The 24,272-nt window shown below is 41.3% G+C and overlaps 1 protein-coding gene across 1 annotated transcript in view; it reads left to right on the top strand.

Annotated features, from left to right (window-relative positions):
• The window catches only part of MTUS2 (microtubule associated scaffold protein 2), a 554,541-nt gene that overhangs the window by 420,459 nt on the left and 109,810 nt on the right, over nt 1-24,272 (top strand). Inside the window, exon 7 of the mRNA XM_036300894.1 lies at nt 9,337-9,435. Within this exon, the coding sequence (XP_036156787.1) occupies nt 9,337-9,435 (99 nt within the window). The remainder of the gene's footprint in view (nt 1-9,336; nt 9,436-24,272) is intronic.

The following is a 24,272-nucleotide window of genomic DNA, read 5'->3' as shown; positions in this document are numbered from 1 at the left end:
TAGATCAATGGAATAGAATAGAGAGCCCAGAAATCGGCCCGAACCAATATGCTCAATTAATATTTGACAAGGGAGGCAAGAACATACAATGGAGCCAAGATAGTCTCTTCAATAAATGGTGTTGGGAAAATTGGACAGATATATGCAAGAAAATGAAACTAGACCACCAACTTACACCATACACAAAAATAAACTCAAAATGGATAAAGGACTTAAATGTACGACAGGAAACCATAAAAATTCTAGAAGAATCCAAAGGCAACAAAATCTCAGCCATATGCCGAAGCAATTTCTTCACTGATACAGCTCCTAGGGCACTTGAAACTAAAGAGAAAATGAACAAATGGGACTACATCAAAATAAAAAGCTTCTGCACAGCAAAAGAAACCATCAACAAAACAACGAGAAAACCCACTGTGTGGGAAAACATATTTGCCAATGTCATATCTGATAAGGGCCTAATTTCCAAAATTTATAGGGAACTCATACAACTTAACAAAAGGAAGATAAACAATCCAATCAAAAAATGGGCAAAGGACCTAAATAGACACCTTTCAAAAGAGGACATTCAGAAAGCCAAGAGACATATGAAAACATGCTCAAAGTCACTAATCATCCGAGAGATGCAAATCAAAACAACAATGAGGTACCATCTCACACCTGTCAGACTGGCTATCATCAACAAATCAACAAACGACAAGTGCTGGAGAGGATGAGGAGAAAAAGGAACACTTGTGCACTGTTGGTGGGAATGCAGACTGGTGCAGCCACTATGGAAGACAGTATGGAGTTTCCTCAAAAAACTACAAATGGAACTCCCATTTGACCCTGTGATCCCACTTCTAGGAATATATCCCAGGAAACCAGAAACACCAATCAGAAAGGATATATGCACCCCTATGTTCATAGCAGCACAATTCACCATAGCTAAGATCTGGAAACAGCCTAAGTGCCCATCTGTAGATGAATGGATTAGAAAACTGTGGTACATATACACGATGGAATACTATGCTGCTGTAAAAAGGAAGGAACTCTTACCATTTGCAATGGCATGGATGGAACTGGAGAGCATTATGCTAAGTGAAATAAGCCAGTCAATGAAGGAAAAATACCACATGATCTCACTCATTCATGGATAATAGAGACCATTATAAACTTTTGAACAATAATAGATACAGAGGCAGAGCTGCCTCAAACAGATTGTCAAACTGCAGCGGGAAGGCCGGGGAGGGTTGGGGGACAGGAGGTAGGGGGGTAAGAGATCAACCAAAGGACTTGTATGCATGCATATAAGCATAACCAATGGACATAAGACACTGGGGGATAGGGGAGGCTAGGGGCCTGTCTAGGGCGGGGGGGGGGGGAAATGGACACATATGTAATACCCTTTGTATTACTTTAAGCAATAAAAAAAAAAGCTGTGGTACATTTACATAATGAATACTACTCAGCCGCAAAACAAAAATACTTACCTTTTGCGACAGCATGGATGGACCTGGAGAGCATTATGCTAAGTGAAATAAGCCAATCAGAGAAAAACAAGTACCATATTATGTGGAATCTAATGAACAAAGTGAACTAATGAAGTGGAGACAGACTCATGGATACTGAGAATACACTGAAGTGGAGACAGACTCATGGATACTGAGAATACACTGAAGTGGAGACAGACTCATGGATACTGAGAATACACTGAAGTGGAGACAGACTCATGGATACTGAGAATACACTGAAGTGGAGACAGACTCATGGATACTGAGAATACACTGAAGTGGAGACAGACTCATGGATACTGAGAATACACTGAAGTGGAGACAGACTCATGGATACTGAGAATACACTGAAGTGGAGACAGACTCATGGATACTGAGAATACACTGAAGTGGAGACAGACTCATGGATACTGAGAATACACTGAAGTGGAGACAGACTCATGGATACTGAGAATACACTGAAGTAGAGACAGACTCATGGATACTGAGAATACACTGAAGTGGAGAGAGACTCATAGATACTGAGAATACACTGAAGTGGAGAGAGACTCATGGATACTGAGAATACACTGAAGTGGAGAGAGACTCATGGATACTGAGAATACACTGAAGTGGAGACAGACTCATGAATACTGAGAATACACTGAAGAGGAGACAGACTCATGGATACTGAGAATACACTGAAGTGGAGACAGACTCATGGATACTGAGAATACACTGAAGTGGAGACAGACTCATGGATACTGAGAATACACTGAAGTGGAGACAGACTCATGGATACTGAGAATACACTGAAGTGGAGACAGACTCATGGATACTGAGAATACACTGAAGTGGAGACAGACTCATGGATACTGAGAATACACTGAAGTGGAGACAGACTCATGGATACTGAGAATACACTGAAGTGGAGACAGACTCATGGATACTGAGAATACACTGAAGTGGAGAGAGACTCATGGATACTGAGAATACACTGAAGTGGAGAGAGACTCATGGATACTGAGAATACACTGAAGTGGAGACAGACTCATGGATACTGAGAATACACTGAAGTGGAGACAGACTCATGGATACTGAGAATACACTGAAGTGGAGACAGACTCATGGATACTGAGAATACACTGATAGCTGTCAGAGAGGAGAGGGTTGGGGGCTGGGTGAGAAGGGTGAAGAGATTAAGCAAAGAAGAAAAAAAAAGAAAGTCTCATGAACACAGACAATGGTATGGTGATTGCCAGAGGGAAGGGGAAGATGGGGAGAAGAAGAAGAGGATAAAGAGGGATAAATGTTGATGGAAGGAGACTTGACTTGGGGTGGTGAACCCACAATACAATATAGAGATGATGTATTATAGAATTGTACACCTGAAATCTATATAATTTTATTAACCAATGTCACCCAAAAAACTCAATTTTAAAAAAAAGAAATAATAGGGAAAATCATGTGATCTGGTTGATGAATAAGAAAAGTAATTCTGGCAGTGGTAAGGGGGATGGGCTAGGTAAATATGAGGAAGATAAGACACAAGACAGAGAAATCACCCAGGAGATGTTTATAGTTGTCCCAGCAAGAAATGACAGGGACTGCACTAAGGTAAAAAGTGAGAATGGATAAAGGGCCAAATTCAGGAGCCACATACAAGGCAGAATCAGGAGGACTTAGTGACATGGGAGGATAAGGAAGAGGACTCACTGGCTTCTGGTTTCAGTGACTAGGGGAACAATCGATTAGGAAAGAAGATACCGGAAGGGGAGTGGATTTGAGAGGCAGTAATTAGTCCCATGTGGGGCATGCTGACTTGGTCATTTAGTGGTAAGTGGTAATGCCTAGTTGGCAGCTACCAGAAAAGGTGTGGATCTCAGGAGAGATGTCTGGGCCTGTCTGGGTTGGAAATATCAGATCTTATAGTGGTCAGTGCATCCAGCTCAGTGGTGCAAGCATGCTGAGTAGACAAGCTCATCCAGAAGGGTGGATGGGAGAAGACTGAGGCAGAATCCTGGATGGCATCACTCAGGTGTAGGTAAGGAAGAGCAGGAGTCAGGGAGACTGAGGGAGAGTGGCCAGAGGGCAGCAAGAAAACCCTGAGACCAAGCTTGTGCTGGCACCTCTGTCAACTCCGAGATCTTAGAGTTAAATGGAAGCTGATGGTATACTTTAAAACATTGGACTAAGTCTAGGTTGCAAGAAAACTGCAAAAAGAATAGCTGATTGCTATAATTTTCCATCAGGAATTCCCAGAACCATACAGGAATCTTCCAGGCAGTGTTATATTCCTGGGGGAGGGGTTTGTGAAGTTTGATCAGAGTAATTTCTGCAGAATTAGCTGTACTAGTCTGGGTTCTCTCCTTGTGCTTTTATGGATCAGACAAATTATTTCCATTTTGGTTTGGTTTCTCTCCCTTTATTATTTATTTCTTATTATAAAAGTCTTGTGTGATTCATCAAAAAAGTGGAAATAATGCAGAAGCATATACAATAAAAAGTAAAAAATAAAAGCCCTTCAATCTTGCTGCTCAGAAGTCACCATTATTAAAACTTTGGTGCCTGTTTATCAAATATTTTTACATATTTACAATCATAATGCAGATAATATTTTGTGTTATAAAAATAGGATAGAAATGCATACTATTCAACAACTCACTTTATTATTTATCCCAAGGGGCCCAGTGCATGAATTCGTGCACCTTGAAAGGAACTGTGGGCCGTGAGGCTACAGTGGGCACAGGGGCGGGTCTTGGCCCATCCTCCGTGCCCCCACCCAGCCCCTCCCACCACGGACCCCAGTCTCCTGTCTGCTGGCAGCCCTGCTCCCACCACCGCTGCTCCCATGAACTGATATGGTGCTGGCCCCGCTCATACCCGCTGATGGTGCTGAGCGACTGGAGCCAGCGCCAGCGGTGGCTGCTGCCCTAGTGACCCCTCAGGAGCAGGGGGAGGTGAAGAAGCCCTAAGGGGCAATTGGGGCTGGCACCGGGCTCTGGCAGCGAATGGTGGCTCCGGCACCAGCAGCAGGTGCGAGCAGCAGCTGCCAGCCCTGATTGCTCCTCAGGAGCAGGAGGAGGTGGAGAAGCCTTGAGGAGTGACTGGGGCTGGGCCGGCAGCCGCCGCTCGCACCTGCTGATGGCGCCAAGTGATCGGAGCCAGCACTGGGCGCCGGCAGTGGGTGCTAGTGGGGCCAGTGCAGGCAGCTGGTGCGAGCGCCAGGTGGGACTGCGGCACACGAGAGCAAAGAATTTTCAGTAACCACCAGAGGCTTTCCCTGATGACAGTGACTGATGCCCCACCTTGGTCTGGTGCCCCTGCTCACCTGCTCCACCATCCTGCCATGGCCAACGCCCTCCATGTTCTGCACTCTGTTGCCTGCTACCTATGCCCACCATGTTCTGTGTGTGCCCCCTGGTGGTCAGCGCACATCATAGCAACTGGTTGTTCAGTTGTTCCACCGTTCGGTCTATTTGCACATTAGGGTTTTATATAGAGAGATGGGCAGCTCTCCATACCAGTACAATATAGAGCTACCTCATCTTTTTTAAAGGCATAGTACTTCGTAGTATGGATGTACCATAATTTATTCACCTGTTACCCAATGTACAATTTGGTTATTTACACTTCTTTATTATTGTCATCATGTATGAAGTATCTTTGAACATACATCTTTTCACGCTTGTGCAAGTGTTGCAAAGAGAGACATGTAGAAAGAAGCAAGATTGCCTAATCAAGTCTATAATATTTAAATATTTGCTAGAAGTTGCCAAATTGTACTCCATGGTATGGAAAAAATTGAAACTCTGATTAAATATGCATATTTAGTTTTCTTTTAAAGTCCTGTGTTGAGTGCACTTTTGGCCTTTCCCACTTCTCTTCTCAGCTCCCAGGGGCCTTGGTGCCTTTTCGTATTTTTTGATACCTGAAATCAAAGAGGAGAGAAGGAATGGAAGAGTGAGATTAGCCATTGGTATGGATTGGTACTCTGAAAAAAGCACTCCTGTCAGCAGTGTGGAGTGCTGGCTGGGCTTTTGGGACCCAGGTTCCAGCCCTTGTAAGCCCTAGAATTCCTGGCCTGGCCCTGTCTTGAAAGGAGCCCAGTGGGAGGGGGAGGGGCAAGAAGAACATCAAATGAATGACCACGTGGTACAGGGAAGGGTGTGGCCAGCTGGTTGAAGTTTGTGTTCTAGTGGGGAGGGTAGACAATAAACAAACAGGTGAGTATATAATATACTTAGGGGTATTGACAAATTCTGTGAAGAAGAATAAAGCAAGTGAAAGGGAGAGTGGCAGGTGGCAGGACTGTTTCACCTGGAGGTCAGGCATGGCTTCTCTGAAGGTTATTTGTTCAGAGACCTGCATGCAAGAATGCGGGAACCATGCTTAAAGTCTGGGGGAAGCATTTATTTATTTATTTATTTTAGACAGAGAGGAAGTGAGAGGGAGAGAGAGAAACATTGATGTGAGAGGGAAACTGACTGGTTGCCTCCTGCACGAACCCCAACTGGCATGCATCCTGACTGGGGATGGAACCTGCAACCTGGGCATGTACCCTGACTGGGGCTCAAACCTGTGACCTTTCTGTGTACAGGACGGTGTTGCAAGCAACGGAGCCACACCAGCCAGGGCTGGGGGAAGCATATTCTGTGCAGAAGGAATCCAAGCTAAAGTGCCTAGGATGGGAGGAAGTGTGCATGTTTCATCAGCAGCAAGGCTGGTGGTGTGGCTGGAGATGCAAGCAGGGACCAGAGTGATATCAGCATGTGTATCAGTCAGGGTTCAGAGAAACACAACCAATAAGATACATATACATATATAGTATATTACATATAAATAAGATACATATACATATATAGTATATTACATATAAATAACATGTATTCTTTACAGAATTTATATATTATCTATTTATTAAATATACATATGACTATGGATGCTGAGAAATCCCAAGGTTGGGGACCCGGGACAGCCAATGGGGTAAGTTCAAGTCCGAGGCAGAAGAAGACTGATGTCCCAGTTCAGCCAATCAGGCTTGCGAAGATCCTTCCCTGTCAGCCTTTTGTTCTTCTTGGGCCTTCAGCAGACTGCTGAGGCCCACTCACACAGATTCAGATGTTAATCTCTTCTAGAAACACCCAGAACACAAGTACACCCCAAATAACATTTGACCAAATGTCTGGGCACCCCATCACCCAGTCAGGTTGGCATATAAAATAAACCATCACAGTGTGTCTGTGAAGTAGCCATGGGACCAGGTCATCTGGGGCTGTGCGGTCCACTCTAGTGGCCACTGGCCCAGGAGTAGTTATTGAGAACTTGAAAGGTGACCTGTGCCATGTTGAAGTGATATTGAATATGTCGGATCAAATAAAATGCATTATTATAGCTAATTTCACTGTAATATTTAAATGTTGTTACAAGAAAATTTAAAATTGCATAAGTGGCTCATTCTGTTTCTATTGGAGAGTGCTGGTGTATAGGGCCTTGTGGTGTGATAAGGAATTGGCATTTCGCTTTGAGTGTCTTGGGGGGTGGTTGGAGGGTTTTGAAATTGAAAATGACTTGCTCTAACTTAGATTTTAAATAATTCAGCTGCTACTGTGGGGGGATGAGCTGTACGGGTGGGAGTGGGCATAGCAGAGCAGGCAGGAGGCTGTAGATGAGGCAGAAGGGGTGTTGGTGACATGGGCTCTGCAGAGGCAATGCAAGGCAGGAATGTGGTCAGACCTGGGGGATAGTCTCAGAGGAGAGGCAACAAGCTTTGCTGACAGGCGAATGGGGGCAAGAAGCAAAGAAGCAAATCAAGGTAACTCCTGGTGTTTCTGACCTGAGCACAGTGAGTGACGGCGCCGTTACTGAGATGTGGGAGACAGTATGTTACTACATGCCACAAAGTGTATTGAGAGTGGGAAAAAATGAGGGGATATGAAAGAGAATTCAGGCCTTAGAAGATTCAAACTAACAAGACTAAAACAAAGTCTCCAAAGGCATTAAAACAGAAGAGATGAAGGCAGGTCTGTGATGGAAAAGCTGAAGGCAGGTGGACTAGGATGGAGAGGAGCTGAGGCAAATGCAATGGTGTGAGGGAGGCGGTGGCCCAGTCAGGCCAGAGAAGAACAAGAGAGAAGGAGGTAGGATCCAAATACCTGCTCCTTCCCCAAACTCCAGAAATTATCCCTACTTCAGCCTCTCTCTCTCTCTCTCTCTCTCTCTCTCTCTCTCTCTCTCTCTCTCACACACACACACACACACACACACACACACACACACACACCTGCATGCACACAGACATACAAATAACCTATAATAGTGCTCTTAAAACTGGACAGGGAAAATTAACGTATTTGAACACATTAAAACTGCATAAAACAGCAGTCCAGTAAAAGATACTATAAATAAGTTTCTGGAAGTGGAAGTATGGAAAGTGCAAGAAAAATGGGCAAAAGCTTTAATTAGACAATTTTCGAATAAGAAAACGTGCATGACAGACATGAAGATACTCTAAATATCTGGCAAAAGTTAAGTGTTGAGACTTCACTGTCAGTAGGGAAAGAGCTGCTCTCACACACTCTTGGTTGGAGTGTGGACTAGGTTCTGTAGAGGACAGTTGACTGCATCTCGCAGTTTTGTAAATGAGCAAAGGCACTGCTATGCATTTGTCCTGGAAAGACCCGCATGCAAAGAAACAAGTAGAAGGATGTTTATTGTAGCACATTCAGCCATTTTAATAGCCAACACTTGCTAATAATCTAAATTTTCAGCAATAAGAGATAGGTAAATGAATTATGCTACATCCTTGCCCATTAATGCAATGTGACATTTTAAAAGATCTATAAATAAATGATATGAAAAAGATATTTAAAAATTGTGGATAGATAAAAAAAATTGCAGTGTGTGATTCATTTAGTTAATAACTGTGTTTGTATATGTGTAGATATATTTATAAATACCTAGAAAGAGATCTGGAAGAATAATCACCACATTGCCAGCAGTGGTTACCTCTAGAGCTTCGGGGGAAGTTGGAGGTTAGTGCTCAGCATCTAAGGAACCACCACCAAGGTTTGGTTTGGAAATGACATAATGAACTGCTAGAGTAGAGGCTGGTCTAGGTCCATCCAGGTCTGTGTTATTTCTCTAATTTTCCATCCATTGTTCTTTGACTTTCTGATGAAGGTGACGTGAAGGTGAGTGTCCATGCCCAGCACACAGGGAGAAAGGCTCCACGTGCCCCCGGACATGATTTGAGGATCTGTTCTTAGATGCCACTTGCTGTTGAGATATCACCCACACCCCATTCTGCTGGGACCAGCTCTGGTTCCACACAGGCTCAGCTGCCGCAGAGAGAGCACAGAGGCTTCGCAGGTCACCTGTGTGGACCAGCTGCATGGAAATTATTTCGAGGCAGGCCATGGCCCCATGGCTGGGTCCTCGATGATGCTGAAGTCATCAGTAGTTACTTCAGCGACAGCTTCCTTCTCAGTCTTCTGAAAATTACTTTCTGCAGAAAGAGGCAGGCAGGTCAAGTTGGTGGCTAAGGACAGGACAATATTAATTGCCACATAGTTCGTCAGGGTCATTGGAGTGCCGCGACCTCCCAAGATAGGGATTTTTTCATCAAATCAGAGACAGCAGTGTGCTTAGTCCCCTGACCCCTCCAGCTGAATTCCCTTCGCTGTAAACAAGTGTGTCGTCCCTGAAGCACAGGGGGTGTGACCATAGCAGCAAATCATCGAAATATGACTTTGCTCCGTTTGCCTTTTGTTAAACATCCCTTTCCACAAACAGCTCGTGTTACTGTTCCAGTTGTAACTAGTTTGCTTTCTTTCTGTTTTGTTTTTTTTTTAACTATATATAGGAACAAAGAAAGAACTGCAAAAAGATCAAGATGCTAATAAACCTGCTGTTTCATCTCCGAAGAGAGCGGCAGCTTCAACCACCAAGCTTCATTCACCAGGTATTGGGAAATGTGACTGTGTTATTTGGGGAGAAAACTTGAACTTGAACTTATTTGTTCAAGTGTTATTAATGGAGCAATGCCAGCACATGTGATATGCAGGATTGTTCTGGGGCCTGGCATACATTACTGATGTGTTCTGATTCTAAATGAAATGAACCAGCTGCTGGCATCATTTTCTCTTAAAAAACAGAGTGTTATCATGCTACGTTTAAGTGGTAAAAGCTTCTCTGTGTAGGAGTATCTGCTGATCCAACAGCATGTAGAAATAATGTATAATTGAAAAACAGACTTTGAAACTCTAACCGCAAGAGACGATAATTTCTAAAAGAAAGAAAAACAGACCAACAATGCATATAAAGCACTTGTTATTTTGTCACTGAGGAAGCCATTTCTTTATATTCAGACACAAATAAGCTACCTAATGTCACTTGAAAGTTGAAAATTATTTATTATGGAAATTCATATCTCATATCATAAGGCATTAACTCCTTTGTGGAATAGAATGCAGTGTAACCTCAGAACATTTTCTTCAAGCACAAAAATAGCAATGTCCACAGCTCATGCCTGAGTTCTTACTGTATGCCAGGCACTGTCCTAAGCTGTTCAACTGCATTAATGTTTTTAGTGCACACAATAGCCTGTGAGGCAGGTGCTATCGCTGCCCCTCCCTTTGCATGTGAGGAAATCAAGGTACATAGACTTTTATTAATTTGCCCAAAGCCACAGGAAGTAAGTAATAGAGTCTTGGTTTGAACCCCAAACACTCAAAATTCCAAAACTACATTCTTAGTCACTGCACTATTAATCAGAAAGCTTAGAGAATAGAAAACATATTAATATTTCTGGTTAATTAAAATGTGTAGGGTCCTGGCCAGATAGCTCAGTTAGTTGGAGCATGGTCCCATGCACCAAAAGGTTGTGATTCCCAGTCAGGGCATATACCTGGGTTCGCATTCAATCCCTTGGTCGGGGCGCATACGGGAGGCAACTGATCAATATTTCTCACATTGATGTTTCTCTTTCTCCATCTCTCTCTCCAAATTAATAAAAACATGTCCTCAGGCGAGGAATAAAAAAAAGTATAGGAAATAAATCAAAGCCACAAGAGAGGGTGGGAGCTCAGATGGAGGACCCTGGGTAAATCTGGAGTTTGTGAAGGGCAGCATCCTCCTGGATGAATTAAGAAAAAGAAAGTTCATCTTGCAGGAGGAGCCTGGCTCATTGCAGCTTCGGCTCTTAAGAAGGCGGGAGGGGAGCCAACCCTCCCTTAGGAATTCCTTGCCCCATATCTGTCCTGCCAAAATTTGAGAGCCGGATTCCATGCTAACCCTGTGGTCTGACAATTTCATTTAAAATGCTATAGGGCCTGTCCAGTATGGCATCGAGCCAGGAACCAGGAGCTCACCGGTTCGATTCCCAGTCAGGGTATATGCCTGGGTTTCGGGCTCAATCCCCAGTAGGGAGCGTGCAGGAGGCAGCCGATCATTGATTCTCTCTCATCATTGATGTTTCTACCTCTTCTCTCTCCTTCTCCCTTCCTCTCTGAAATCAATAAAGATCTATTAAAAAAGGAAAGAAAGATAAAATGCCATAGAACCTGTGTCTACTTAGGAGAATAAAAGTGAAATTTTTACACACACAAAAAAAATAAGCCACCATGTGTAAGGTCCTTATATTCTAGGGTAAGTAGAGGTATTGTGCACTTTTAGACATTATGTTAAAATATATATGTTAAAATTTCCAGGATAACCAATAAAATAGAGTATATAGTTCTAATATAAAAAGAGTGGAAAAAGTTGGAATGAAGGGTCAAAGTATTTTCAATCAATGCAAATGAAGGCAAAATGGGGAGAAAAGAAAAAACAGATAGAGGAAGGAAGGGGGAAGAAGAAAGGGAGGAGGGAGATGAGAAAAATCAAAAGAATAAAATATTAGAAATGAACTAAAAATGTAATAATGAATGTGCATGAACAAAACTCTACACTAAATCAAAGACTGAGATTATCATACTGGACTTGTTTATTGAATAGTCAATAAGTATGTATTAAGTGCATATTATATTCAGTAAAATCTAGCTTTAGATTGTTCACAAAGTACACACTTAAAATATAAGAATACTAAAAGGTTTAAAATAAAAGGACTGAAATATTTATGCCAAGAAATACTAAACAGAAGAAAGCTTGTGGTGCTATAGTTTTTCGAAACATCTCTATTGTGATATAATTAACAAATATTAAACTGCGCATATTTAAAGTGTACAATTTGGTAAGTGTTGTCATAGGTATATGCCTGTGAAGCCCTCACCACTGCTAAGAGAGCAGGCAGGTTCCATCCCTAAAGTGTCCTGGTGCCCTTTTAGTCCTACCCACCTGCTCCTCTGCACCCCACCCCAGTCCCTACCTGACACTATAGCTTAGTTCCCATTTTCTAAAGTTTTATTTAAAAAGCAACCACATAATATCTAGTCTACCTTTATCTGGCTTCTTTTACTCAGCGTGATTATTTTGAAATCCATTGCCTTTGGATGAACTTTAAGAAAGCTGCTATGCTCATTTGTACGTGTCTTGACGTGGCTACCTGCTTTCGTTTCTCTTGGTAAGCACCTGGAAGTTGAATGCCTGCCTCAGATGACAGCTATGTGTTTCACTTTCCTTAAAATGTTAAAAAGTTTTCCAAACTGTTTACCAAAGTGGTTATACCATTTTATGCTCCCATCAATAGTGTGTGATAGCCCGGGTTCTCGACATCCTTGCCAGCACTTGGAACGGTCAGGCTTTTCAATTAGAAATTGTAACTAAGCACAGTGACACAGTGGGATATTTTTGTGGCTTTAATTTGTATTTCCTCAATAATCAATTATGTTATGGTATTGATCATCTTTTTCTGTTTATTTGACATATCTGTGTACCCTTTGATAAAATTTCTATTCAAACCTTTTGCCATTTTAATTGTTTTTTCTTACTGAATTTTAAGTTTTTATATATTTTGTATTCCACCTTTTCAGCTATGTGATTTGCAATTTCCCTTCACAATCTGTGACTTGTTTTGCATTCTCCTAACAATACTTTTTGAAGATTAGATATTTTAATTATCGTGAAGTCTCATTCATAATTTTTTTCTTTCATAGACCATGTTTTGGTGTTATCTAAAAACTCTTCAAATAACTGAAGGTCACAAGATTATCTTCTACCCTTTCTTCTAAAAAAATGAGAGTTATAGATTTTATACTAGTATTTAAGTCTGTGATCCATTTGGGTTCATTTTTGTATATAGTGTGAGCTATGACGTGAATTTCTTTCTTTGCAGAAGGAGATCTGCCTGATTTTATTTCTAATTATGTTATGGTTGAAAAACATACTTTGAATAACTTCAGTCCTTCTAAATGTATTGAGACTTTGTTTATGACCAACATCAAGGTCTGTCTTGATAAATATTCCATATGTACTTAAAGAGAATGTGTAATCTCCTGTTCCTTGTGTAGGATTTCACATATATCCTAGGTCAAGTGGCTGATAGCATTGTTCGAATATTCTATATCCTTACTGATTTTTCTGTCTGCATGTTCTAGCAGAAATACTCTTAAGATCTCAGTATAACTGCAGACTCATCTGTTTCTTCTTTTAGTTCTGTCATTATTTACTTCATGTATTTTGAAGCTCTTCTATTAGGTACATCAACATTTAAGATTGTTTATCATTTTGATTAATTACCACTTTATCATTATGAAATGACCATCTTTATCTCTGGTAACATTCCCTAAAATGTACTTTATTCCATATTGATAGTGCTACCTCAGCTTCCTATTAGTTTCAGCATGGTATACCACTTTCCATACTTCTCCTTTTCATCCATTTGTCTATATTTAAGTAGGCTTCTTACTGGCAGCATGTAATTGGCTGTTGCATTTTTATTCCATCTGAAATCTCTGCCTTTGATGTACATTTAATATTATTAATTTGGTTGGGATTAAATCTACCCTCTTGCTATTATTTTCTATTAATTCCATATGTTCTTTTTTTCCTATTTTACTGCCTTAAGTGAATATTGTTTATAATGTATTGGTCTCCTTTGCTGATGTGTTTATTACCTTGTGTTATTTTAGTGGTCACTTTAAGTTTCACATTCTATATGTTTAACTGTTCACATCTTAGCTTCCAGGGATAATCCACTTCATGAAGCATAAGAATCTTACAACAATGTGCTTCCATCCCTCTCCTCCCGGCATTTGTGCTGAGAGCAAGCATTTCTCCTCTACATAGATTATAAACCTACACTACATTGTTGTGTTGATTATCAACACTCAGTCTTCTTTTTAGAAGATTTAAATAAGAAAATGTCTTTTACAGAAAAAGACAAATACCACATGATTTCACTTATATGTGGAGTCTAGAAAACAAACCCAAACCAAGATTTATAGATACAGAAAACAGATTGGTTATTGTTAGATAAGAGGGGGTGCTTGAGGTGAAGTAGGTGAGAGGATCAAGAGATACAAAACTCCAGTTATAAATAAGTCGTGGGAAGTAACGTACAGCAGGGGGAATACTGTGAACAATACTGTATTAATTCTGTACAATGACAGATGAAAGCCAGACTATTGTGGCGATCATTTTGCCCTATATACAGAGGTCGAATTACTATGTTGTACACATGAAATTAATATAATATTGTATGTCAATTATACTTCAATAAAAAAGTCTTTCAATTATACTCATTTAGTTCTCATTTATAGTGTTCTTCATTTCTTTATGTAGATCCAGATTTCCATCTGATATCATTTTCCTTCTGCCTAAAGCAGTGGTTCTCAACCTTGACTGCACATTAGAATCACCTGGGAATCTTTTTAAAATCCTGATTTCTGGGCCTCATCCTCCAGAAATTCTGTTTCTTTCTTATGGGGTGAGGCCACAACATTAGTGACAAAGAAACAGAATTTCCAGAGGATGAGGACCAGAAATCAGGATTTTTAAAAAGATTCCCAGGTGATTCTAATGTGCAGCCAAGATTGAGAACCACTGGCCTAAAGGATTTCCTTTAATATTTCTTATAGTGGAGGTTTTCTGGTGATGAAATCTTTCAGTTTTTGTTTACCTTTATTTTTGATAGATCTGTTTACTCTGTCCCAAATCCAAGTGTGCATTTTTTTCTTTACTTATTTAAAGATGTTGTTTCACTGTCTTCTGGTTTGAATGGTTCCAATGAAAAATCAACTATTATTCTTATCTTTGTTTCTCAGTATATAATCTGTCTTTTTCTTCTCTAGCTACTCCATCATTGGTTTTGAAAATGTGATTACACTATACCTTGGTGTCAGTTCCTTTATGCGTTTTTAGTTTGAGTTTGCTGAGATTCTTGTATCTGTGGGTATACAATTATTATCAAAGTTGAAAATTTTGCCCACTGTTTTTATTGTTGTTGTTGTTGTTTTAATTTTAGTCCTAACCCCGCCTCTTCAGTGACTCCAATTGTACATATATTAGTTGTCTCACAGGTCCTGTCTAAACATATTCTTTGAATCTTTTTTTTGTGTGTTTGTTCCATTTTGAATAGTTTCTCTAGCTGTATGTTTACTAATATTTCCCTTTTTCTTTTCTTATAAAAACACCCAACTATATTTTAGTTCCATAGGCCAGACATTCCAAGAGTGTCTATTTAGAGTTTCACAAGGTTGAAATCACAGTGTCAGCTTGGCTGAGTTCTTGACTAGAGGTTCAAGAGAAAAAAAATCGATTTTCAAGCACATTTGGGTTGTTCGTAGAAATAGTTCATTGTAGCTGTAGGACTGAGATCTGTGTCCTTAGATCTCCTTGCTAGCTGTTAGTCAGGGACCATTTTCAGCTCTTAGGGCCACCCACATTCCTTTCCATGTGGCCCCTTCATTTTCAAAGTAGTGATGAGGTTTGAATCCTTCTCAAGCCTCAAATCTCTGACTTCCTCCTCTGTGACTTGCTGGAGAAGACTTTTTTTTTTTTTTATGGGATCACCTGATTAGGTCAGGCTCACCAAGAATAATCTCCCTCTTGGTATATGCAATCAAAGGCTGGAAAATAGCTTTTCAGTCAATGACAGATCACATACACAATGGTGGTCCCTTAAGATTATAATGGAGTTGTGTGGGGGCTGACCAGCAGACTCTGAGTGATGGATGAACAGATTACTCTGACACATTTTTCTGTGAAAGAGAAGGCTAAGGGACTAATTTGCTTTAGTAGCAAATAGCCCTGATTGCCTGCCTCATTGGCTTTTTATTGTAACAACAGCTTGAACTCAAATTAACTTCTAGATATAATTAGTAGGGTAAGTTTCCTTGAGAAAGCACATGTTTCTACAAGGTCAAGTCTTTACAGACTAAACATAGAGAATCTAGCAAAACACCCCAGGGGATCAAACTTATTTGGAAAAGTCAAGGTAGGGGCTACTGCCTTCAGCAGGTCCCCTCGGAGGCTTCTGACTTTTCCGAGAATCCTCCTTACAGACATTCCAACCAAGTCCTGTATTTCCCCACATCTCCCCACTTTTTGTTTTGCTGGCTGCAGAAGACAGAGGGAGGCAGCGAACTTTCTGCTTTGGAAGGTTGGGGTCTGCAAACCACATTTACTGCTTGAGTTCTGATTTTGTAGACTATAAGAAAAACAAAGAGAATTACAATGACAGCAATGGTTAGTCCAATTAGGTACTAATTGATTTTAGGAAACCATGTGGTGGAGTCTATCTACTCCAAATGCTCCTTTACCATATTCCAAGCAGTAGTCTATTTTCATGTTCATTGATAGCAAGTAAGGACTCTCTAATTTGCCTTTGCAACATGTTTACTTCTTCAGCAAGGTTATCATGAAAGACTCCCCATAGATGCTTTTTAACATTAATCCAATGATGGTGACTATTATTCCATTTTAAAAGGGTGGCACATATGAGCTTATGCTCCTAATCGCAATTAGGCACTTTCCTGTATGCTATAGCACCCTGTCTTCCCCCCAGATATTCAATGGCTGCCTCTATTGACCATAGTCTAATATTTTTTATCTATGTGCTGTTGTATAGTGAATTCCCTAGTTACATTATAGGCCATATTGTCTGTAAATGTGGCCATATGCACAGACTCAGGAAGGACCGCCACAGCAACACTGGCAGTAGTAAGAATAACAACAGCCAAGATAATGGCTGCAGTGAGTATTTCCAAAAAAATCTTTTGGGCCATAATTGGCTCAATGCTCTTCCTAAGACTTCAATAGCTGATGAGTCTTGCCATTTCCTGGTGAAATTAACAAGTATCAGGATTTCTGCTTACCTCCTAAGTACCATAATAGTGCTGATGTTCAATGAAGTAATATTCTGGGTGGTAATACAAGATGCAGAATAAATTCCTTCTCCAACCTGTATTAGAAAAGATGAACTATGGCTTATTAGTAGGTCAGGCCCTGTAACAAAGACATAGGGGTGAGTGGTGCAAATCGGGCTATTATTATTATTAAGTAAGATTATTAGTAAAAGTTATAATATATTGGCTGGAGGAGTTCTGGTAGTCACCATGCCATGCCATGATAGAGTTCAATCCAATGAGCTGGAATCCACAGCGGCCCTGTGGAGGTAGAAACACACGCATATCCTCTCCCCCATGTTAATAATTCATTGGGTCCTTGAGTCCCATATTCCCCCTTTTTTGTTTTACTAGTATGTTTTTCAATGTTGAATGGGCTTGTCGACAATGGCCTGCCCCTGTGGATTGTAAGGGATTCCCGTGGAATGCTGGATGGACTAAGGCCTGTAAAAGGTGGTAAAGGCATGGTACTATAAGCAGGCCTATTGTTAATTTTTATTTTGGTTAATATAGCTATAAGTAGAAATAGGTCTTATTGAATTTATGTAAAGAAATGTGTTGCTACTTATTCAGAATTGCTAAATTTTGAAGGGACAGGTAGGGAGAGAAATATATAATTTACCAACTTGCTTTAAAACTGCTTTCTTATACCTAAAAAACCAAAAGTTTAAGAATCAGCAACATATTTAACAAAAGTTACAAAAACAATAAAATTATTTTTTATTTATTTAGCACTATAAAAAAATTGTTGTTTCTTCCGATTTTTCCTGATAGTATTTCTATAAATTCAGATACTTTATATAGTAATGTAAATAATATGGAATCTTGTCCTTTCTGTAAAACATAATATTCCACAATATTATAATGTATAATAATTAGTTACAAATGAAAGCATATTAGAAACTATCTAATATGCACATATAAATTGAATATAATTATTATTTCTTTATTTGACAGAGTTTCCCATATACCTTAAGTATAAAATTTCCTTCATGAGAGAGAAAGTAAATTTTAATATTTAAACCCTGGAAGGTATTCAAATATACTAAAATAAAAGATTATGTATTATTATTATTAAACAGTATTAACTAATTTATTAATTTAAAGTAATTAACTTTCTGATTAACATAATTATTTTAATAATAGATATAAAATTTTTGCTTCTTAGGCAAATACAGGAAAAACCCTTTTTCCCTTAACTTTTAGAAATAGGCTATTTTCCAGTGGAAAATATACTCATATTCTTAAAAGGCATAATAGAGATAACATGACCTTGACAACTCTTAGGAGGCTGGAGAAAGGGTGGGTGTGTATGTGGGGAAATAGCAGGTCCTGGGGTTTGTTCCCAGGATGGCAGTAACTCCTGGGCCTTTAATGGCTTCAGTGCAAAAGTACAATTTTTTTTCCTTACAAAGAGCGTGCCCCGCACCAACCCCACTGCTGCCGCTTCTGCAGCCTATTCAAGGGTACTTTTGTAGCCCTAGCCCTCTAGGATAAATACTTGGGGAGTTTAAATAATTATTTCCTATATTTTTCTCTTTTTGAGTAGACTAATAACATGAAATGTTGTATATAAGAAGAGATTTTTAAAAACAGAAATAAAAAAACCCTACAGTAAATGAATGAGTGAGTACTTACAAAAGGGTGGGCGGGGACATTAGCCTTAGAATCTTACTTTCTACTAGAGGCCCGATGCATGAAAATTCTGCAAGAGTAGGCCTTCCCTCCCCCAGCTGCCAGCACGGGCTTCCCTCTGGCACCGGGACTCGGGCTTCTCTCCTCCAGCCGTTGGCAGGCACCAGGGACACAGGCTGGCTTCCCTTGGGCCACCCACAGGCACCTGGGACCTGGGCTGGCTTCCCTCTGGCCCCGGCTTCATCAGGGAGGATGTCGGGAATGATGTTTGGAAGACGTCCAGTCTAATTAGCATATTACCTTTTATTATTACAGAGTAACCCAATGTAGCATATGAGTTTTGAGTGGCATAAAGCCTAAACAGTAGAGACCGAGGATTCCCTATATTCATAAAATGGTGAAGTGCAAACTAAGTCCCCCAAAGATAAGAAAGTAAGGAAAGAACACTAATTAGTAACCAAGTTACATTACAGACATGAGAATTTCTACTAGTTAAGAGTTTTTAGTGGCTGATGTCTTGAGAGAGAGAGCAGGAAGGTCCCCGGGAATAAGAATTCTTGGCAGCTGTTGGGAAGTTCCTGTAATCCCTATTATGAGCTTAGCCTGTTACAAGTCACTGGGGCCCTGGTACAGTGAAATATGCCCTGTCTTTAAACAAATTAAACTAAACAACAAAGACACAAAATAACAATTAGCAGAGACACTCTGCACAACATTTATAGGTGTGCACAAGACTTAATATACCAGAGACCTTTCAATGGATCTTTCAGAAGATGTTTTTTAGTGCCCGGGAATTACAGCTAGATATGGCCCAGAGGGCTCCTGTGTGGGGTGGCTAGTGAACACCCATAAACAGCCTGTTTTCACAGATTTCATTATATTCGGCTCTCCATAATAAATGTTGACTGCTGTCTAAAGTTGTTTTGACCAAAATCTGCCAGTCCCAAGGAGTCATGTGGTAATTTTCAGATGAGGCATTAAGGAGTCCTTTTGTAAATGTACTGTTAGCCTCATTTTCTCTAAGACTTTTCCCTATTTCTTTAAAGGTACTAAAGGAGAGAGGCTCATAAACTCTACTACCTTGTTGGTCTTGATAACCGGGCAAGCTAAAAGCTCTCCTTCTAACATGGCTTGACACAGGACCCCGTAACTGAGGACCTAGTTGATGAGCCTTCCCACAATGGAGGCAGAGGATCGGGAAATATTTCCTCCAGCGGCAGAGAGGCTAAGGGACTAGTTTGCTTTAGAAGTAAAAAACAGTTCTGTTCACCTGCCATCTTGGGCTTTTATTGTCACAACAGCTTGAACTAATATTAACCTCTAGAAACAATCAGCAGGGTAAATATCTGCCGGGGTCCAACCCCAGCAGGTCCAGGAGTCCCCAAAGGTGTGGACAGAGTCGGCAAAGAAGGAATGACACGGAGACAGCGTTCAGTTGATCAGCAGCCTAGCCAGGATCTCTAGCCAAGTTCTGGTCTAGATCTCCAGCCAGGTTCTGTGTCCATGTTCTCTTGCTAGGTTCTCCAGCCAGGTTCTCCAGGTTCTCCAGGTTCTCCAGCCAGGTTCTGTAGCCATGTTCCCTCGCTAGGTTCTGTCCAGGTTCTCCAGCCAGGTTCTATAGCCATGTTCCCTCGCTAGGTTCTGTCCAGGTTCTCCAGCCAGGTTCGGTCACCAGGTTCTAGTCAGGTTCTCTTGCCATGTTCTATCCAGGTTCTGTAGCCAGGTTCTGTCTCTAGGTTCTTCAGCCAGGTTCTCTTGCTAGGTTCTGTGTCTAGGTTCTGTGGCCAGTTTCTGTCCAGGATCTTTTGCCATGTTCTCTCGCTAGGTTCTGTCTCTAGGTTCTGTGGCCAGTTTCTGTCCAGGATCTTTTGCCATGTTCTCTCCAGCGAAGTTCTTCTGTCTCTAGGTTCTGTGTAGGTTCTGTGTCTAGGTTCTGTGTCCTGTTGTCTTGTTACATCTGTATTTATACCAGTTGATTCCAATCCTATCAATTTCTATTTCAAAGGTTAGGGCATTTCTTATCTCCATTCCAGGGAGTAAAGCTTAAGCATGATTGTTCATAGTTAAAGTGATTAATTACCCACCTGGCACTTAGTTAAGGGGTTTTATTCCCTCCCTAACTTCAGGGGAAAATCCCTACCTGGGGAAACAACCTTTCTCAGAGAGGTTACCTTGGTTAAAACACATAGTGCCAAGAAGGTGAGCAAACATATTAAGAACAGTATGCCATATATGCCAGGTCCCTTGAAACAGCAAGGATGGACCGGCTCCCCGCAAGTATCCTTGAGAAAGCACATGCTTGTACAAGGTCGAGTCTTTAAAGACTAAACATAGAGGTTCTAGCAAAACACCCTTGGGATCAGACGTGTTTGAAAAAGTCAAGGTAGGGGCTGCTGCCTTTGGCAAGGTTCCCTCAGAGGCCACCGACATTTTCAGAGAACCCTCCTTAAAGACAATCCAACTAAGTCCCGTGCTTCCCTACAGAGTTGAAAAATTCCTATCCCCCAGTGACTTCATAGCTGTGGTACCACCATAGCACAATGCATTACTCATATGTTCATAGTGATGCTGGTGTAAACAGACCTTCTGTGCTGCCAGTTGTATGAATAAATTGTATACCATATTTTTACTGTATCTTTTCTATGTTTAGTTATATTTAGATGCACAAATACCTACCTGGTGTTACAATTGCCTAGGGTGTTGAGTACAGCGATATGCTGTCCATGCGTATAGCCCAGGAGCAGTGGGCTGTGCCCTGTAGGCTAGGTGTGCAGTAGACTCTCCCATCTAGGTTTGTGTAAGTGCACTCTACGATGTTCTCACAAGAAAATCACCAAATAAAAAATCACATTTCTCAGAACATATTCCTGTTGTTTAATGATGCATGGCTGTATACTGTAACAGAATCACGTTATTAGCATCTCATCATAGCCACAGATTCCCCTCACACTCAAGGACATTATGCGGGGATCTCATTGCAGGCTGCTATAACAAATATCATACTGGTGTGCTTAACCAACAGAAAGTTATGTCTCATAGTTCTGGAGGCTGGGAAATCCAAGATCAAGGTAGCAGCTGACGTCGTTCCTGGGAACAACACCCATCCTGGTTTGCAGATGGATGCCTGTTTGCTGTGTCCTCATGTGAGGGAGACAGATCATGTCACTTCCTATAAGGGCACTAAGCCCATTCATGAAGACTTCACCCTTATTACCTCTTTCTTCCCAAAGGCCCCAACTCCAACCACCACCACTCTGGGGATTAGGGGCTTAACATATGAATTTGTGTGGGACATGAACATTCAGTTCATAGCAGCAGGGTATATACTGGTACATGAGGCAGCAGAAATATTGGAATCCAGGTTACCACAGGTGAATGTCAAGCTGGCCCTGGCAAATGAAAACCTGGAAGTGCCACATAACCGTAGTGGAGAGACCCGCAGGGCAGATTTCTGTCCCAGGCTGCCCTCCTTGTGTTCTTCACCCATTTCTGAGGATGACACTCCTTCCTTCAGATTACAGACTATCAGGAGGCCGACAGGAACTGTGCTGCCTACATCAGGCCTTTGAACCCATGAATGTCATCTGGCTCAGGAGTGGTTTTCTGGGTGGTGAATTTTAGGAGAAATTCCCTCCCCTGTTGATCTGTAAGTTCACTGAGGACAAGGGCTATATTTTCTGTCATCAATGCCATCATCAAAACAGAACAAGCCAGCACAACAAGCTTCCCCTGACATATTTCTAACACATCTTTCTCCCCACCTATGGAGCCAGGCTTGGGAAAGAGGAGCTCATGCTCCCTGTCTCTGTCCCTTTGCTTAAAATGACCCTCCACTGACGCCGCTCCCACCGTCTCACTGACCCTGCTTCTGCAAAGGCCATGAGTCACATGGACACGTCCTGTTTCTTTACCTCATCTCCATGCCATTTGACATTACTGATCACGCCCTCCTTCTTGAAACTTTCCTTCCTTTAACTCTGTGGCAGCCCCCTCTCCAGTTCTCTTCTTGCATCTGCCAACGTGTATCCTTCGTTGCTTCTCACTTTACTAATGTTACCAAAAGAATAGACTGAACTGAGATCAATTCTTGGCTCATGTGATGTATGACCTTGTTCTCTGAGCCTCAGTTTCCTCGTCTGTAAAATGGCAATTATGTCCATATGACAGAGTATGGTGAAGATTAATGGTAACACACATAGGGCAGCCATGTATCAGAGCATTTATTCTCCATGACTCCAAGCATCTTAATATCAGAAAATATATTTTAAAGGGACACAGGACATTCTGGTGCATGTTTTGTGACATTGTTACTTTGATAAAATGGCAACCAAATGCCCCCATGTTCAAGTGAGCCTATAAAAGCATCTTTATTGAGTCTTGTTATTAGTTGGGCTATTATTCACATAGCATAAAATTTGCTCTTTTAAAATGTACAATTCAGTGGTGTTTAGTATACTCACAAGATTGTGCAACTGTCATCACTAATTCCAGAAAATTGCCATCTCTCCCAAAAGAAAGCAGTTCCCATTAACAGTCATTCCCTACTCCCCACTTCTCCCAGCCCCTGACAACCACAGTTTTGTATCCAGTTGGATTTGCCTATCCTGAACATTTCATATAAATTGTATCATATAATTTATGGCCTTTTGTATTTGTTTCTTTCACTTAACATGATGCTTTTGAGGTCAAAGCATGAATCAGTAATTCATTCTTGTTTTTGACTGACTAATATTCCATTACATGGATATATGAACTTTGTTTACCCATTAATCAGTTGATGATATTTGGTTTGTTTCTAATTTTGGGCTATGAGTAATCTATGAACCTTCATTCTATTAATTTTTTTTTCAACTAAAGGCCCAGTGCACAAAATAATGCACTGGAGGGGGGTTCCCCTCAGCCCAGCCTGCAACCTCTCCAATCCGGGATCCCTTGGGGGATGTCCGACTGCCGGTTTAGGATCGGGCCTAAACCGGCAGTCGGACATCCCTCTCACAATCCTGGACCGCTGGCTCCTAATTGCTCACCTGCCTGCCTGTCTGGTTGCCCCTAACTGCCTCCCCCCGCTCCCCGCCAGCCTAATCGCCCCCAACTTCCTCCCTTGCCAGCATGGTCACCCCCAACTGCATTCCCCCCACTGGCCTGGTTGCCCCTAACTGCCCCTCCCTGCCAGCCTGGTTGCCCCCACCTGCCCCCCCTGCTGGCCTGGTCACCCCTCACAGACCCCCGCTGGCCTGGTCACCCCTCACAGACCCCCGCTGGCCTGGTCACCCCATGCAACCTGCTGTTCAGTCGTTTGGTCGTCGCTCACTAACCCCCCTGCTGGTCTGGTTGTAGGCAGGCATCTTGTGAGGGTGTGAGGGTTAATTTGCATATTATCTCTTTATTATATAGGATTAAAGTTGATATTCAATATTAGTTTCAGATGACATTAATCTTTTCTTATGCAAAATCTAATCTACTTGGTGATATCTAATTGACCTAATCCCCTGAAACATTTGAGTTTTTAATCTCTAGAATTTTTACCTAGGTATTTTTTCTTTATCTTCTTTGTTTCTACTTAACATATTCAATTGCTCTTCTAGATTCTTGAACATGTGGAGTGTAGTTGTAATAGTTTTTAATCATTGGTGTCATTTTTTGGTGGGCTTCCATTGAGGGCATCTTCTCCTCCATATGGGTTGTACACCTCTGCTTGTTTGCATGCCTGAGGATTTTTCCAGTGTCAGACATTGTAAATTTTCCTTATTGGGTACTGGATATTTTTATCCCTATAAATACTACTGAGCTTTTTTCTTGGACCAAATTATGCCACTTGGGAAGTTTGGTCATTTTGGATCTTTCTGGTCAGCTTCATTAGGAAGGTCCCGATTAGCCTGGA

The sequence above is a fragment of the Myotis myotis genome, unplaced genomic scaffold (genome assembly GCF_014108235.1).
Source record: "Myotis myotis isolate mMyoMyo1 unplaced genomic scaffold, mMyoMyo1.p scaffold_m19_p_3, whole genome shotgun sequence".
In the NCBI taxonomy this organism is placed as follows: Eukaryota; Metazoa; Chordata; class Mammalia; order Chiroptera; family Vespertilionidae; genus Myotis; species Myotis myotis.
The sequence above is the reverse complement of the archived record's forward strand: the minus strand, read 5'-3'. Positions and strand labels throughout refer to the sequence as shown.